The sequence below is a fragment of the Somniosus microcephalus genome, chromosome 25, assembly GCF_052327205.1.
Source record: "Somniosus microcephalus isolate GS21.2 chromosome 25, FLI_Smic_1.0, whole genome shotgun sequence".
Lineage (NCBI taxonomy): Eukaryota > Metazoa > Chordata > Chondrichthyes > Squaliformes > Somniosidae > Somniosus > Somniosus microcephalus.
In genome coordinates this window covers 19,393,970-19,412,233 of record NC_141011.1, presented here as the reverse complement: position 1 = coordinate 19,412,233, position 18,264 = coordinate 19,393,970, and the positions used below count along the sequence as shown (strand labels likewise).

Sequence of the window (18,264 nt, the reverse complement as noted above, 5' to 3'; positions counted from 1 at the left end):
TTTCAGGTGAGATTATATACAGTATTTTTCATATCACTGTGGCCAGAGATTAAATGTATATGAATTTTTTTTTTTTAAAGTGTTGGAAATACACAACAGTTAGCACCTGAAAAAGAAAGACCGGTTAGCTTTTTGGGTTATCTATGTATGGGTTCAAGTCCCACTCCAGGGACTTGAGCACAGAAAGCTAGGCTGACACTCCAGTGCAGTGCTGAGGGAGTGCTGCACTGTCGGAGGTGCCGTCTTTCGAATGAGATGTTAAACCGAGGCCCCGCCTGCCCCCTCAGGTGGACGTAAAAGATCCCATGGCACTATTTTTGAAGAGGAGTAGGGGAGCTATCCCCGGTGTACTGGCCAATATTTATCCCTCAACCAGCATAACAAAATGTGGAGATACTGGTGTTGGACTGGGGTGGACAAATGTAAGAAGTCACACAACACCAGGTTATAGTCCAACAGCTTTATTTGAAATCACAAGCTTTCGGAGCGTTGCTCCTTCGTCCCACTTCACCTGACGAAGGAGCAGCGCTCCGAAAGCTTGTGATTTCAAATAAAGCTGTTGGACTATAACCTGGTGTTGTGTGACTTCTAACATAACAGAAGAAACAGATTATCTGGTCATTATCACATTGCTGTTTGTGGGATCTTGCTGAGCGCAAATTGGCTGCCGCGTTTCCTACATTACAACAGTGACTCCACTTCAAAAGTACTTCAATGGCTGTAAAGCGCTTTGAGACGTCCGGTGGTCGTGAAAGGCGCTATATAAATGCAGGTCTTTTCTTCTATACACATGCGTTCTGATATTGCAGTTGCCCATACGTGATCTGCAACTTGTATAGTTCAATTTAACTTTGGCAAAGGCTGTTGGTGTTGATGCCATCCAATTCTTGGTTCTTCACCATCTGAATGAGGTAATCTTTGGAGTTTGATTGTCAGTCTGTCAATAATAGTAACATCAACAACAACTGGCATATATATATAGTGCCTCTAACATCGTAAAATGTCCTAAGGCACTTCACAGGAACGTTATGAAACAAAATTTAACACTGAGCCACAAAAGAAGATATTAGGACAGGGGATCAAAAGGTTTTAAGGAGCGTCTTAAAGGAGGAGAGAGAGAGAGAAAAGTGGAGAAGTTTAGGGAGGGAACTCTAGAGCTTGGGTCTAGGCAGCTGAAGGCAGGGCGACCAATGTTGATACGTTTGTATCTTGTATCCTCTCTCAGTATAGCACACTGACTTTTATGTTTGTGATGTTTATCTGCCTGTCACAATGGCCCTGAATTCGCAGTCTGAGTACGCCGCCGATATCGCAAGGCAATCCGCACTTACCTCGTGTGAACCCCCCTTCGAGAACTTGCTTTCAAACGCTGCAGCGTAGTGCCCCATGGAGCGCACCTTTTTGTGCGTATACGAACCTGGGATCACGGGCGGTGCTCCTTTCACTTCCTGACTCTTAGTCAATAAGGAAACGGAGGAGATTGCTGACTTGTATGATTTATAGAAGACAAGGCAGTATCGAGCATTCTTTAAAAATCACAGACCTAAGCTTCAAGGAGGTACAAACTGACAGGAGTACATTGCATTTACGTGTATAGTATCAGCTGCAGTAAACTGCATAAGCTTGGCAGCAACTGAAATCTTCAGAACAATAAATAATGGGGCAGTATTTATTTTATCGTTCTGACAATCTTTAAAGTTGTGTAAATCAAAGCATTTATCTTTGTGCTGGGAACCTGACAGACAGTTGATTTACTTAATACTCCCAAAGTAATATTCTGGGTAAACTCAATGGGAATACCAGGTACCATTCTTTGTCTCTCTATACAGATATGCATGACTCCAAAGTGGAATCTAACACTAAAAGCCTGCCATTATAATAAATTCTGTAACTGCAATCTTCTCATGGTAACAATCTGTCATTGTAAATCTCTCATTACAACAAAGTATGTTTATTCAAAATTCGCAAACATCAGTTGTTACAAACCTCTTAACACATACTGGCAATACAAGTCTCTCATTACTTTACGCTCTGATTATTAACTTCTCATTTTAAAAAAAGGTTATAAACCACTCATTTAATGCTTTATTCAGTGTGCTTACGAACACTTCATTATGATAACCTCTTAACAAATCTCCCATTATAGCATTGTCTTGTTTCAGATCTTTTTGTAATACTCGGAGTACGCCGTCATATTGACCGCGAATTCAGGGCGAATAATTTTATGTGGTTTCATTTTTGTTACTGTCATTCATAACCAATGTTAATCCTTCTAGCATGATTTATTTTTATTACAATCTTGTGTTTGCCTCCAGTATATGTCATGAGGTCATAAAGCTATGCTAAATAATTTACTTGGTGTTAAGAATTTTGAAATGAGTCCTTGTCTAGAAACATAGAAAAATAGGAGCAGGAGTAGGCCATTCAGCTCTTCGAGCCTGCTCCGCCATTCAATATGATCATGGCTGATCCTCTATCTCAATACCATATTCCTGCTCTCTCCACATACCCCTTGACGCCTTTTGTGTCTAGATATCTATCTCGCTCCTTAAATATATTCAGTGACTTGGCCTCCACAGCCTTCTGTGGCAGAGAATTCCACAGGTTCACCACCCTCTGAGTGAAGAAATTTCTCCTCATCTCGGTCTTAAATGTCCTACCTCATATCCTGAGACTGTGACCCCTTGCTCTAGACCCCCCCCCCCCCCCCAAAGCCAGGGGAAACATCCTCCCTGCATCCAGTCTGTCTAGCCCTGTCAGAATTTTATATATTTCAGTGAGATCCCCTCATTCTTCTAAACTAATCTTCCGCAATATTAAAATTTTCTGTGTTGGAGATATTTCAAAATTACAAGGGGTTTTGATAGAGCAGATAGGGAGAAACTCTTTCCATTGGCAAGAGGGTTAGTAACCAGAGGACACAGATTTAAAATAATTGGCAAAAAAGCCAGGGGGGAGATGAGAATTTCTTTTACTCAGCAAGATGATCTGGAATGCCTTGCCTGAAAGGTGGTGGAAGCCGATTGAATTGTAACTTTCAAATGGGAATTAGATCTCCAATTAAAAAGGAAATATTTGCAAGGCTATGGGGAATGAGCAGAGGCGTGGGTCTAATTGGCAGCTCTTTCAGGGAGTCGGCACTGGAACGATGGGCCAAATGCCGGCTTCCTGTGCTGTATGATTCTATGAATATGCGTCACTGAGTGGGAAGATGTAGAAGCTAGGTTGCAAGGTATTCATAGCTCCTCAAACAGGTGAGCAGTTCTTTTCTGTTATGTAGGGGATGTGTATACCATGGAAGGGGGAGAGAAATACGTTGGAGAGCAATTTCATCTGAGTAGTTTTCATGTTGAACTGAGTGGCATTGAAAGAGACTGGAGGAGTCGATCACTTGCCTGTCCTTGGCTGGGGAATGGCTAATGGAACTTGAAGAGGGAGGGGGAATATTTGTTTTAAAAAACACTTAAGACACTGCAGTTGTAGGGTACGGTTGTTTTGTTTTATGTGAGGTGGAATTTTTTCCTCTTCTATGTAATGCAGTTTGAGTATTAATTGTTGACACACGTGCACTCTTCACTTACACAGAACAGCACCTGTTTGACTCGGTGAACCATCTACTTGGCTGTCTTAAGAAAGAAAAGGAACGCGCTGCTGCATTCCAGGCACTGGGTCTACTGGTGGTGGCTGTAAGAGTGGAAATTAATCCATTTCTGCCGAGGATCCTGGAGATTTTAAAAGGAGCCCTCCCACCGAAGGACTTTGCACACAAGTAATGATAGGACACAATAATTGTCTCAACTTGTCTTAAACATTTTACAGGAAACTTTGTGCTATCCGGCACCGACGGGACCGAGCTGTTGCCGTTCCCTCAAAACTGCCGGACACTCCAGCGCTGATGTTGAAACATACGGAGATTTTCAGCTCCGTGTGAATCAACAAACCCTACAGCTTCTAAACAGTCGGCAAGCGTCTCTGTAGCGTCTCTAGCTGAAGCTGTTGCTTAGCTACAGACCTTGCAGAGCTTGACTGTTGAGAGAAAAAAGCAACGAAAAGAAAAAAAAACCTAACGAAACGGCTCCTGATTTTTGCCGGTGGCTCGAGCTTGCTGGACATTTAGCCTCCGGATAACACAAAGTTTCCTGTAATTAGCTATATAATACATAACTGTGGAATTTGTCATCTCTTTGGATTAAAGTGAGAGACTTTTAACAGTGAAATAAACATAGTCTATGACAAGTCTGTTTGAGGCCCACATTTGGTCTCAATTCTAATGTTGCACAACCATCTGTGAATGAGTTCCTTTAACAATGCAGTGATCGATTCAGCAATAGAAACCATTAATATTTGGTGTGTAAAGGAAATTTTAATCTTCGTTAAGTGTCGGGCTTTTTTTTTTTAAATTAGAGAGTAAATGGAAAGTGAAAATAAGTTCCTCATAAACCTGAATGTATCCGAGCCTGCTGAAACCTTGAGGTCTGGATTTGGACCCATGACTGGCCATTTCTGTGCATCTCGTGGCGAGTCAAGGATTTAATTGTTTCCATCTAATTTGGTTTGAAAGGCTGTGGTTCTGAAATAATTTTTAAGTAACACACATCTAATTTCCTATGTGTTCATGTTTCCTAGGAGGCAAAAAGCTGTTCAAGTGGATGCAACGGTATTTACTTGTATCTGTATGATCGCGCGAGCCATAGGACCAGTTATACAGCAGGATGTTAAAGAACTACTAGAGCAGATGCTCGCTGTTGGACTTAGGTAATGCTTCATTTATATTGTAATTGCTTCTTTTTGTGGATGCTTTTAATATGGATTGATTCAAGTTTAGGATTGCCAAGTTGTTTTTCAATGCCAAGCTGGGTTTTTGAAAGCACCACTGGATTTAGCACCACAGTGAGATTATTTAAAATACTTTGATCTCACAAAGGCCTTCGACACTGTCAACCGTGAGGGATTATGGAGTGTCCTCCTCAAATTCGGCTGCCCTCAAAAGTTTGTCACCATCCTCCGCCTGCTTCACAACGACATGCAAGCTGTGATCCTGACCAACGGTTCCACCACAGACCCAATTCATGTACGAACTGGGGTCAAGCAAGGCTGTGTCATTGCACCAACGCTCTTCTCGATCTTCCTTGCTGCAATGCTCCATCTCACCCTCGGTAAGCTCCCCGCTGGAGTGGAGCTAATTTACAGAACAAACAGGAAACTGTTCAACCTCCTTCGCCTCCAGTCCAGATCCAAGGTCGTCCCATCCTCTGTCGTCGAATTACAGTATGCAGATGACGCTTGCGTCTGCGCTGACTAGGAGGTCGAACTCCAAACCATCGTCAACACCTTCACCGAAGCATACGAGAGCATAGGCCTTACACTAAACATCCGTAAGACCAACCTGCCCCCGCCACACAGTACTGCTCCCCGATTATCAAAATCCACGACAAGGTCTTGGACAATGTGGACCACTTTCCATACCTTGGGAGCCTACTGTCAACAAGGGCAGACGTCGACGATGAAGCCCAACACCGCCTTCAGTGTCCCAGCGCAGCCTTCGGTCGCCTGAGCAAGAGAATGTTTGAAGACCAGGACCTCAAACCCGGCACTAAGCTCATGGTCTACAGAGCAGCAGTGATACCCGCCCTGCTGTATGAACCATGTACAGCAGGCACCTCAAAGCACTGGAGAGGTACCACCAACGCTGCCTCCACAAGATCCTGCAAATCCATTGGCAGGATAGGCGCACCAACGTCCGTGTTCTTGCTCAGGCCAACATCCCCAGCATCGAAGCTTTGACCACGCTCGATCAGCTCCGATGGATGGGTCACATTGTCCGCATGCCCGATACGAGACTCCCAAAACAAGCGCTCTACTCGGAGCTCCGGCACGGCAAGAGAGCCCCAGGTGGGCAGAGGATACGCTTCAAGGACACCCTCAAAGCCTCCTTGAAAAGGTGTAACATCCCCACCGACACCTGGGAATCCCCGGCCCAAGTGGAGGAGAAGCATCCGGGAAGGCGCCGTACACCTCGAGTCTCTTCGCCGGGAGCAAGCGGAAGCCAAGCACAAGGAGCGCACGTCAACCCAAGCACCCCACCCACCCGCCCCTTTAACCACCGTCTGCCCCACCTGTGACCGAGACTGTAGGTCCCGCATTGGACTCATCAGTCACCTGAGAACTCATTTTTAATGTGGAAGCAAGTCATCCTCGGTACTGAGGGACTGCCTAAGAAGAAGATTTAAAATACAATTTGATGCCAAGGTAGAAGGGTTAATGCACTAATAGGCTGAGTGTCATTTGTTTATCCATGACTTTATTCACGTTGTTGTACAGAGGTCATTTGTTTTCCAGAGTGAGACAGTTGAAACCTGGGTTTCAGTTGTCGGTACTTTAGGTATGAATGCCTTCTTGCCATACTGTGTTAGCTTTAATTTGGAGTCTTTAGCCTGATCTCCTTGTTCACTTGTAGGCAAGTGATTACTTGCTGTTTAGTTGTGAATGCCTTGCTGTAATTAATCATCGTTTTAAACACGTTGAACCCAGTCCAGCAAGTTTGAGCTGATATAAAATTGGTAGATTATTAGCTAGTCAAACAAGCAGATTTTATGTTAGCCAAGATTGGGAGAAGGGGAAGTGCAACGAGACTTGGGTGTCCTTGTGCACCAGTCGCTGAAGGTAAGCATGCAGGTGCAGCAGGTGGTTAAGAAGGCAAATGGTATGTTGGCCTTCATATCGAGAGGATTCGAGTACAGGAGCAAGGATGTCTTGCTGCAGTTGTACAGGGCCTTGGTGAGACCACACCTTGAGTATTGTGTGCAGTTTTGGTCGCCTTATCTGAGGAAGGGTGTTCTTGCCATGGAGGGAGTGCAGCGAAGATTCACCAGACTGATACCTGGGATGGCAGGAATGACGTATGAGGCGAGATTGGGTCGATTGGGCTTATACTCGCTGGAGTTTAGAAGAATGAGAGGGGATCTCATTGAAACTTATAAAATTCTAACAGGACTGGACAGACTAGATGCAGGAAGGATGTTCCCGATGGCGGGGGAGTCCAGAACCAGGGGTCACAGTCTAAGGGTAAGGGGTAAGCCATTTAGGACAGAGATGAGGAATTTCTTCACCCAGAGAGTGGTGAACCTGTGGAATTCTCTACCACAGAAGGCAGTTGAGGCCAATTCATTAAATATATTCAAGAAGGAGTTAGATATATTTCTTACGGCTAAAGGGATCAATGGATATGGGGAGAAAGCAGGGGCAGGGTACTGAATTTGGATGATCAGCCATGATCTCATTGAATGACGGAGCAGGCTCGAGGGGCCGAATGGCCTACTCCTGCTCCTATCTTCTATGTTTCTACGTAAACTTGTATGTTATTGCTTCTTGTACAATGCTATTACAGTTTGTATTGCTTCTATTTTCTGTGAATTCACTCTCCCCACTTGGACTCGAAATTTACATTTGGGGATCGTTACAGATCAAAAAAAAAGCCTGCTTAATGTCCTTGAGATGGTGGAATGCTTTGTGTTTACCCGACGGACAGCAACTTCTCTTTGAGGTTAAAAATGTGCAGTGGATCTTTAGGGTAGTTTGTTTGTGGGTAGCCAATCCAATGACGATATTTGCCACACCTCTGGCAGGTAACTGCGATAATCATTTTAAAGGAAGGAAACAAACCCAATACTCCAAGATTCAGATATTGGATATTTTGTAATATATAAATTGATTGCTAGCCGAAAGCCCCGCTGGTCTTTGGAAGTGTTAGTTTATTCACTCGCAATGATGGTGCTAGTTACCAGCCTGTTACTGTTTCTGCTTTAAAGCCCTGCTCTGACGTCTGTACTGCATGATCTAAGTCGACAAATACCACAACTGAAGAAAGATATCCAGGATGGCTTGCTGAAGATGTTGTCGCTGGTGCTGATGCATAAACCTCTTCGACACCCAGGCATGCCCAAAAGTCTTGCCCATCAGCTTGCCTCCCCCAGCTTGACTAACATTCCTGAAGCAAGTGACGTTGGTTGCATAACTCTTGCACTCCGCACCTTAGGCAACTTTGAATTTGAAGGTAAGATATGGGTTTGTGTAGCCTTCGGCTCAAGTGGGGTTAGAGGTCGAGGGATAATTAGAACAGGGTATGCAGATATTAATCAGACTGCATTTTAAAGTAATAAAAACAGAAAATGCTGGAAATACTCAGGTCAGGCAACATCTACAGAGAGAGAAACCGATTCAACGTTTCAGGCCGATGACCTTTCATCAAAGCTGGAAAAAGTTAGAGATGTAACCGGTTTTAAGCAAGTACAGAGGCAGGGAAAGGGTGGGAGGGGTGAAGGAAAGAATAAAAGGGAAGGCAGGAGTGATTCAATGAGATAAGGGATGATGTTGCAAGGCAAAAGAGGGTGGTAATGGGACAAGTGAAGAAATAAAAGATGGGTCTAGACAAGCAGTAAATGACAACAGCAGAATCATTACCAGCTCCTGCTGTCCAAAAAAAATGGCAACAGTGGTTATAATCTGAAATTGTTGAACTCCGTGTTGAGTCCAGAAGGCTAAAAAGTGCCTAATCGAAAGATGAGGTGCGGTTCCTCGAGCTTCCGTTGAGCTTAATTAGAACAGTGTAGGATGACGAGGATAAGGACTGAGAGGCCAGAGTGGGAGTGGGGCGGAGAATGAAAATGGCAAGCGGCCGGAAGCTCAGGGTCACGCTTGCGGACTGAACGGTGTTGTTCCGCAAAATGAAAACCCAATCTGCGTTTGGTCTGCTCAATGTAGAGGAGACCGCTTCGTGAGCAGCGTATACAGTATACTAAACTGAAAGAAGTACAAGTTATTTCACCTGAAAGTAGTGTCTGGGGCCCTGGACGGTGGAAGGCAGGAGGTAAAAGGGCACGTGTCCTTTCAATTTAGATTCTCTGATCAATTTTTGATCACGCCATCTAATATCTAATATCTCCTCCTCCTGCTCGCCGTTCTTTTTTGTCTGACTACACCCTGGGACAGTTCTTGTTTGTGCCAAATTTTAGTTTTGGTTTTCATAAGAATACAGTTAAAGTTTCAGTTTATACCTGTGGGTCTGATCTCTGGCTTCTGAATGGAAGTCTAACTGATTCAAGCAAAGTACAGGAAACTCTTTTTTATCCGGCACCGACGGGACCGGCGTGGTGCCGGTTTATCAAAAAGTCCGGATTACAGAGAGGTATAGTAAAAGGTAGGAGAGCCCCATACACGGCCACAGATCCAGGCGTCCCTGTTGCATGGCAACAGGTGCAGGAACCCCGGCCACAGACCAAGCGTCCCTGTTGCATAGCAACAGGCGCAGGGACCCCGGTTACACGGCCACAGATCCAGGAACGGCCACTAATATGAAGTAAAACTTACCTGAACCTACTCCTGAATTTTGCCGGTTAACAGAGATTTCCGGTTATTTAGGTGCCGGTAAATCGAGAGTTTCCTGTAACCACATGTGGCAGGTTGATCGGAAGGTTTATTATTCTTGGAATGTGAACTCTTGAAGTAGAAGTTAATAGTAAGCTCCTCAATCAATATTGTACCAGATTACATTCAGAACATATTTTTAAAGTTGATTATCTATATATCTTATGATCTCCATATTATTTTTGGGTTTTTATTTTATGCAGCGAAAGGCAGTGCTTCCAGATATTTAACATGCAATTTATGTTCTTAAATGATGAATCATTTTTGTTTTGTGTTGATGCAGGTCACTCACTCACCCAGTTTGTCCGGCACTGTGCAGACCATTTCCTCAACAGTGAACACAAAGAGATTCGAATGGAAGCCGCTCGAACTTGTTCACGACTGTTAACCCCATCGGTCCATCTCATCAGTGGACATGGCCATGTTGTCAGCCAGACAGCTGTTCAGGTGGTGGCAGATGTGCTTAGTAAACTCCTTGTTGTCGGAATTACAGATCCAGGTAATTAAAAAAAAAAAAAACTTGGGTGAATTTTTTATTTAATAGTGTAACACCACGTGGTTCGGTCAATAAAATATTGTTCAACTCGCTCTTCAGCTGGTAAAATTTGAGACAAGATTTTAATTCTGATAAACTTAGCTCTTGCTTGGATTTCTGAACGCTTAAGTTGATTGGGAAACTGCTGAACACCTAGGACTTCTCTAGTGATGAGTGTGTAATCCCAGCTGTTAATTTACAAACAGAATCATATGGTTTGGGCAAACTAACAAAAGCATCATTGGTGCAATAAGCATTTGTTTTAAATAGAATTTTCTAGTGATGGTTCTGTGGTTTGTTTTGATTGTAATCACCAGATAGCTATGAATGAGGAAGACCAATTTGGCCCAATGCTAGCTCATGCATTCAGAAAAACCTGCAGTGTTTCCCCATCTTGGCTTTCAACTGTCCCTTAAATGCCTGCACTACCCTACCTGGAATTCCATTCCACTCTTTGTATGAGGAAGCTCCCTACTGAAGTTTGTCTTTTGCGCCGCAGTATTCTTCTAGCACAGTTTAACTTGAAATAGTGTTGTGGACTTGCCTGTTCTGTATTGTTCACTGTGGCCAATAACTTTTGAGGTCTGCTGTTAGACACAACCTGATTTTATAAGAAAGCCAAAACCGCACGAGGGAACCTTTTTTCTGTAAATGTGCAGCAGGGTGTTAAATTGTAAGGATAAAATAACAATGAGGGAAACTGTTTTCCACAATTTTGCTTCTGCAGTATTCTATTTTTAAAAGGTGAACCTTTTAAAGTGTGAAGCTGCATTTATAATGGTATCGATACATAACCGATTAGCAAATGTTAAAATACCTGCTAGTTTTGGATCAGCAGTTCAAATTTTTGGTGTGTTTTTTAATTTAAAATTTAAGGAGAAAGATCAGCCTATCCTTCTTGTTTATTCAGATCCTGATATTCGTTACTGTGTGTTGGCCTCATTGGATGAGCGATTTGATGCCCATTTAGCCCAGGCAGAGAACCTGCAAGCTCTTTTTGTGGCACTGAATGATGAAGTGTTTGAAATTCGAGAGCTTTCCATCTGTACCATCGGTAGACTGAGCAGCATGAACCCCGCATTTGTGATGCCTTTTCTTCGCAAAATGCTGATACAGGTAAAATAATAAATGCTTGTTATTTACCGGTATGTATGACTTTCAAACTATGTACTTTGCGTCCAGTTAAATAAGCAAAGCAAAAGGACAACACATTTAGTGTAACTGTTGGGGGGAAAAAAAATACTGTGTCCAGCAAAGCAAAAGCTAAGATCCAATAGTACACATTACCTGTCTTCACCACCCCCCACCTTTGCAAAATCCCTGTAGTTCTCAGTGTGCACAATTAAGATTTGTACATGTGCGCACCATGTACACAGAATGGACGATACAGTAACCTGGGAGAATCCTGTGTCAATTCTGGAAGATAAAGGAAAGGGAGAAGGGAATAGAGGGGTAAAGGGGCAGAATGGGAAGAGCTAATTAGAATGGGAGAAGGCTCATGTGAAGTATAAAAGTCATATACCAGTGGGGCCAAATGGCCTTTGTCTGAGCTGCAGATTCTATGTAATTCCTTGAAATCTGATAACAAAAAATCCTGGAAATACACAGCAGGTCTTCCAACATCTATATAGAAATACAACACAAAATCAGGCATTTTGGTCCAACCACTCCATGTCATTGTTTACCCTCCATGCAAGCAAATAGTCCTAATTACAATTACCCACTTGTTTCTATATCCCTTTATTCCGTTTTCCTTCATCCACCTCTCCAATCTAATTTGAATGTTGCTCTAGTTTCTGCCTCAACCACTAACCCTGGAAGTGAATTCCACAGTCTCACAACTCTTGTGTAAAGAAGTTCCTCTTGCTGCCAATTCTAGTTCTTGCCTTTAATCTTGTATATATGACCCCTCGTTCTAGACCCCATCAAGTACTGGAAACAGTCCGCTTCTATCTACTCTGTCCCAGCCTTTCATCGTTTTAAGCACTTCTGTTATATCGCCCTGTAATCTACATTGTTCTTACAAAAAAAGGCCACATTTTTCAACTCTTTGTATTTGTATGTTCTCATACCAGGCAGAATTCTGGAGAATCTGCATAGTGCGCTCTTTCAAGCCTCAATGTCCTCCCTATAGTGTGCAGCTCAATACTGCACACAGTATTCTGAGGTCTTATTAAGATTTTATATAGGCTCATCATTACCTCTTGGCTTTTATATTCTATACCTCTTGTGAGAAAAGCTAGAATTTCATTCTGGCCTTATCAACCTAAAGTGCTGCCTTTAATGTACTGTGAACACGTGTTCCCAAATCCTTCTGCTCTTCCATAGCACCAAGCCAACTTCCATTCAGAGTATAATTACCAATGCTATTTTTTTTACCGAAGTGTACCACCTCAATTAATGGCATTGATTTCAATGTTCTTTTTAGCCCATTTCCCCTATATTACCAATACCCCTTGCAGCTTTTTCGTCTTCTAATGAATGAACTATACCTGTTAGTTTGGTATAATTTACAAATTTCAATAACACCTCCTCAAGACCAATATTGATCATTGATCTGCACAATGAACAGAAGAGGCCTTGTAAAGAGAAAAGACAGGTTAACGTTTTGGGTGTAGACCCTTTTTCAGAAACATTACCCTGTCTTTTGTCTTTGCAGGTGCTAGCAGACCTGTCTATTTCCAGCACTTTTTTGTGTTTATTTCAAAATCCTTCTGGGAACTGTTTATTTTGCCAGTAGGTGGAGTGAGTGAGTGCCTTTTGTGTTTTTCTAGGAAAAACTACTGAAAGTAAGTCTGCATTCCAGTCTTGATTCTACACACTAGCATCTACATGGGATTTTTCGGGGGGGTGGTGGGTGGGAAGAGGAGGAGAGATAATCAATATAACTGGATGTGTGCGAAGTGCAAAGAACGCATTTCAACTATGTAATTACAAGCAGTAATTTTAAAAAAACAGTTTGTACATTAATACTAAACGGTTTCAACGCCGTTTTTTCTACTTAATAGCTTTCATTCATTCATTCATTCTGGTTGGGAGATTGTCAACAGCTTATTTTTTCACCCAGTTGAGCTCTCAATCATATCACTGAGAGAAGTTACTGGGGTGGGGGGGTGGTGGGAGGGAGAATCAAAATGGATAGACAACAGGATAATATGCTACACAAAAATCTAGGGACTTGGTGTATTTTTAAACACGTTCTATTTAGGATTTTATCATACACAGCAAAGAAAACGGGAATGCATAAGGAAAATTGCCAAAGCTGTGTCTTGGAAACAATAGAGTTGTATATCGGGGAATATGCTAGATTTAGAGCTGCAGCAGAGTGGTCGCTACCCATTTATATAGGGTGAAAAGAGTAATCTAAGGTATTGTGCAAGAGGACAAAGCAGCCCGCTTGATTGGCCCCCCATCCACCACCTTGAACATTCACTCCCTCCACCACCGGCATACCGTGGCTGCAGTGTGTACCATCTACAAGATGCACTGCAGCAACTCGCCAAGGCTTCTTCAGCAGCACCTCCCAAACCCGCAACCTCTTCCACCTAGCAGGACAAGGGCAGCAGGCGCATGGGAACACCATCACATAAGAACATAAAAAACAGGAGCAGGAATAGGCCACTTGGCCCCTTGAGCCTGCTCTGCCATTCAATAAGATCATGGCTGATCTTGGGCTCAAAGCCACTTCCCCGCCCGCTCCCCATAACCCTTCACTCCCTTATCTTGCAAAAATCTGTCTATCCCCACCTTAAATGTATTTAATGAACCAGCCTCCACAGCTCTCTGGGGCAGAAAATTGCACAGATTTACGACCCTCTGAGAGAAGAAATTCCTCCTCTTCTCAGTTCTAAAAGGGCGATCCTTTATTCTAAAACTGTGCCCCCGAGTTCTAGATTTCCCCACGAGGGGAAACATCCTCTTTGTATCTACCTTGTTGAGCCCCTTCAGTATCTTAAATGTTTCGATAAGATCACCTCCAAGTTCCCCTCCCAAGTCACACACCATCCTGACTTAGAAATATATCGCCGATCCTTCATCGTCGCTGGGTCAAAATCCTGGAACTCCCTACCTAACAGCACTGTGGGAGTACCTTCACCACACGGACTGCAGCGGTTCAAGAAGGCGGCTCACCATCACCTTCTCGAGGGCAACTAGGGATGGGCAATAAATGTTGGCCTTGCCAGCGACGTCCACATCCCACAAACAAAAACAAAAAAAAGTATAGGAGTAAGCCATTCAGTCCATTGCACCATTCAGTTAGATCATGGCTGATCTGTACCTGAAATCCATTTACCAACCATTGATCCATATCCTTTGATAACCTTGCCTAATAAAAATTTGTCAATCTCAGATGTGCAAATTTCAGTTGACACAGCAGTTTGAAGGAGTGAGTTCCAAACTTCCACTACCCTTTGTGTGGAAAAAGTGCTTCCTGATTTCACTCCTAAAGGGCCTAGCTCTAATTTTAAGATTATGCCCCCTTGTTCTGGATTCCCACACTAGAGGAAATAACTTCTTTGTATCTACCCTATCGAACCCTTTTATCATTTTAAAATAACAAGATAATGGCCCAGAAATTCGGGTCGGGGGCTTCCCGCGGGTGCAAGCCCCCGACCTACACTTACCTAGCGCGCCGGCAGTTGAGCTCTGGGCCTGTGTGGAATTCCTCTCTGGGGCCTGGCCCAGAGGCCGGCGCGCTGTGCTGGCGTGTCCCAGGGGCGTAGTTAGTGCGATGCATCCCCTGGGATCACGTGAGCCATGGGCAGCCAATCGGAGGAGGGAAAAGCCCATTCATAAGATTGACAGAAAGGCCTGTCAAAACTTATGAATGCTGAGGGCCCAAAACCTTCAAAGAATTTTTTTTTTTTAAATCACACTTTTTAAATAAACTATAAATTACATTAAATAACTTTTAAACAATAATTTAAATTTTTGAAAAAAATAATTTGATAAAAAAAGGGGCTAAAAATAAACTTACCTTGCTTTAAAGTATTTAAAAATAACAAACCTGTGGAAAAAATGTTTTAATTTTAATTAATTGACCACTTACCTTTTAAAATGCAGTCCTTACGCCTGGTTTTTACATTTCTAAAATCTAAAGACTTACCCTCACGGAAAAACCTGTAAAGAAAAAAAAACGTAAGTTCAAAGCGCACGCGCAGACTCCCGCGTGCACGCGTTCGACCTCTTAAACCCCTTCGTTCAGAGGATCAGAAGTGCCGGTTTCCCGCGCATGCAAGATTCCGGTGAGTACCCCGTGCGTACTCACGCGTTGGGACCCGAATTTCTGGGCCAATAATGGATGTGGCAGATTATTCATCTCCTCATAGTTCTACCAACCTGAAGTACATTAATGGTCCCCCCACCCCCCCGGCTTCCAGTTGGTTGTTAAATGATTACAGGGTTTTTGCCTCCACTGGAAGCCCATTCCATGTATTCAACACTTTATATGAGGAAGAACATCCTGTTATCAGCCCTGAGTTTTCCTTTACTAGTCTGAACCTTTGTCCCCGTCGTACTCGAACAATTTACTGTAAAGTAATTTTTCACATTTGCTCTTTCCATGCCATTAACTATCTTGTATACTTCAATAAGGCACCTCTTGCATGTTGTTTTTCAAGGCTTAGAAGCCCAAGTTTCTCCAGTCTTTCCTTGTAACTCAAACTTCTGACATTAGCTCTTTTTCGCTCCATTTCCAATACTTTAATGTGTTCCTTAATGACTAAAAATGGACACAGTACTTAAGGTGTGTTACCAGAGCACTATACAGTTTGATCATGACTTTCTCTGACCTGTATTCTACTGTTTTGGATGAGTAGTTCAACATTCGATTGGTTCTGCTGTGCTGCTCTACATTGTTTGAACATGTTGCGTATTAAATCTACGAATTCCTAAGTCTCTTTCAACTTCATCTTTGCATACATATGCAAAGTCTGTGTGTATGTATACACCAGCAGACTGAGTCTGTCCACACTGAATCAATTGTTCAGCCTGAATTACAGAACAAATTGTAGAGGGGAAATGAAAAGGAGTGTCTTTCTCAGATTTTGTTTTGTGGCTCCGAAAAGCAAGCTGAAGAATGGCAACAGCAAATCCTTAGAGCAGGGTTCCCACCCACTGGTAACCCCCCCCCCCCCCCCTCCCACACGACAGGCAGGAGAAGGTTAGGGGTATGTGGGGGCGTTTTAAAAAAAAAAAAAAACAAAAAAAAAACAACCCACTGCTTACAAGTCTGCCGCCATTTTCACGACAGTGGGTTTCGTGGCATGCGAGTGTCCCGCTGTGGAGAGCTGGTAAAATCTCATTAACATATTTAAATCACGCTCCCACAGTGCAATTGGGAGCCTGATGTAAATTTAACAGTTGCCGCGTGGGTTTCCCTGGGTTCAGGAAACCCGGTAGTGAAAGGGAGGCAGGAGCTGCCGACTCTGAAGGTAAATGCCTTTTACAGCACTCCTTGTGGGCCAGGAGGAGCAGGAGTGCTCTTTCCCCACCCCCAGCCCCTCAAGGAAGCCTTCTGCCGATCGCGGCCTCTCTCTCCCACCCCCTACCACAACAGCAGACCTCCTCATTCCGGCCCCCCCGCAGGCCCCAATCTCCGGCCTTCCCGCCTCCCAATTGCCGTCCCCAAGGATTTCCCGCCTGTGTCCTCCTGCTGCTGGCATTCCTGACGGCAGCTGACCAGCCTATTCGGCAGGCTGCTGGGCGGGAAACGGGAGAAGAAAATTGTAACGAGGTCCGGCTGTTAAATTTATCCCCGGTCTTGACGCGTTCCCTGGCCGCATTCACTGTCCCTCGCTCCCTCCCTGTAAATATTGGGGCCACTCTCTCAGTATAGAGAAAAAGGGAAAATAGAGTGATTTAGTTCTGTGAAAGGAAGTAAGTTGCAACATGCCATTTCCCTTAAAGTCTCCTGTTTGGAGACTGGGATTGTTACAATAAATCAGAACACAACTGTAATACACTGTTTGCAGGCTGTGTCATTGCACAGTAAAGGTCTCTCTCAGGCCTGCCCCAAGAGGAAATGAAATAATTTTCTAAATTGTCTGGTGACCCTTTCAGCATAAATTCAGAACAGATGTCAGAAACTTTAAGGGTCTAGGTCTTGTTTTATAACCTATGCTGATTTCTTATTCTCAGTTTCCACCAATGCCACTCTCTGGATGCTTGGGAGCATGCGATAGTGACCCGAGGAGGGCAAGCCTTCTGAATTTCCGTCCCATGTATTGAGTTGTCAGTGCTGAACAACTAGATGTGTTGGAAATTATTTCATCTCCTTTGAGAATAACCCTCATTGTCCTTTTCTGTGCAATGATTTGGGAATGAGGGATAGTTGGATCCTTGTTGGCGTGCACCAGTAAAGTTAGACAAATTTTGTTTGGAATAGATCCGTTGCCATCTGATTTGGTAACTATCCTCATTTTCCAACAGTGTTCAGTATTGTTTCTTTGCATGCGTTCTGCAAAATGCATTAACTGTACAAGGTTTCTGGAAAGCTTTTAAAGTACTCCTGCATTTATGTGATGTTTTTCCTGATTGTATTTATTCCTTTTCTTGAAAGGGGTTCTGAAATTAGAGAAATTGAAATTTAAAATCTGGAAATTGAAATTTTAATTCTTAAATTTAGAATCTTTGCCATCTGGAAAATAAGCCTGCTATTGATGGGCTGCTGAGGGTTCTGTCTACTAACTGCTGTGAGATTGTTCACTTGGTGTGATGTAGGAGCACATTGTTCAGGGCTGTGGGAAGACTACCCTTATTACAAATGTTTTTGTTCTTGGAACTTAAGCAGTTTCATTGTGATTCTTGAAACAACTTTGAGTCTAAAGAGATCTTATTGGCACTTTTCAATATCGTCATTCCTATTTTTCTAAGAACCATTTTTCCTGTATTACTACAGGTAGACTACCCTTTATCCGGACTTCCGAAAACCGAAACCCTCTAAAAACCGAAGGTTTTTTCGTTCAGCGTAAGTCGTGCGTACGACTTACGCTGAACGAAAAAACCTTCGGTTTTTAGAGGGCTCCGGTTGCGGAAGTTCGGATAAAGGGTAAGTCGTGCGCACGACCCCCCGCCGACCCCCCTGCCAGCCCAGACAACCGCCGACCCCCCCCCCCCGCGGACCCCGCTGGCCCCGACCCCGCCAGCCCCGACAACCGCCGACGCCCCCGCCAGCCCCGCCAGCCGCCGACAACCGCCGACCCCCCCACGGACCCCGCCAGCCCCGACAACCGCCGACGACCCCGCCAGCCCCGACAACCGCCGACCCCCCCCCCGCGGACCCCGCCAGCCCCGACAACCGCCGA

General features: G+C 43.8%; 1 protein-coding gene across 5 annotated transcripts in view; it reads left to right on the top strand.

The window, feature by feature from the left end:
* Window positions 1-18,264, top strand: part of mtor (mechanistic target of rapamycin kinase) — a 315,741-nt gene that overhangs the window by 50,663 nt on the left and 246,814 nt on the right. For all 5 annotated transcript variants that reach the window (XM_085966859.1, XM_085966857.1, XM_085966858.1 and 2 more), the window contains 5 exons: window positions 3,586-3,769; window positions 4,627-4,755; window positions 7,809-8,053; window positions 9,707-9,922; window positions 10,869-11,074. In XM_085966859.1, the coding sequence (XP_085822985.1) occupies window positions 3,586-3,769; window positions 4,627-4,755; window positions 7,809-8,053; window positions 9,707-9,922; window positions 10,869-11,074 (980 nt within the window). The remainder of the gene's footprint in view (window positions 1-3,585; window positions 3,770-4,626; window positions 4,756-7,808; window positions 8,054-9,706; window positions 9,923-10,868; window positions 11,075-18,264) is intronic.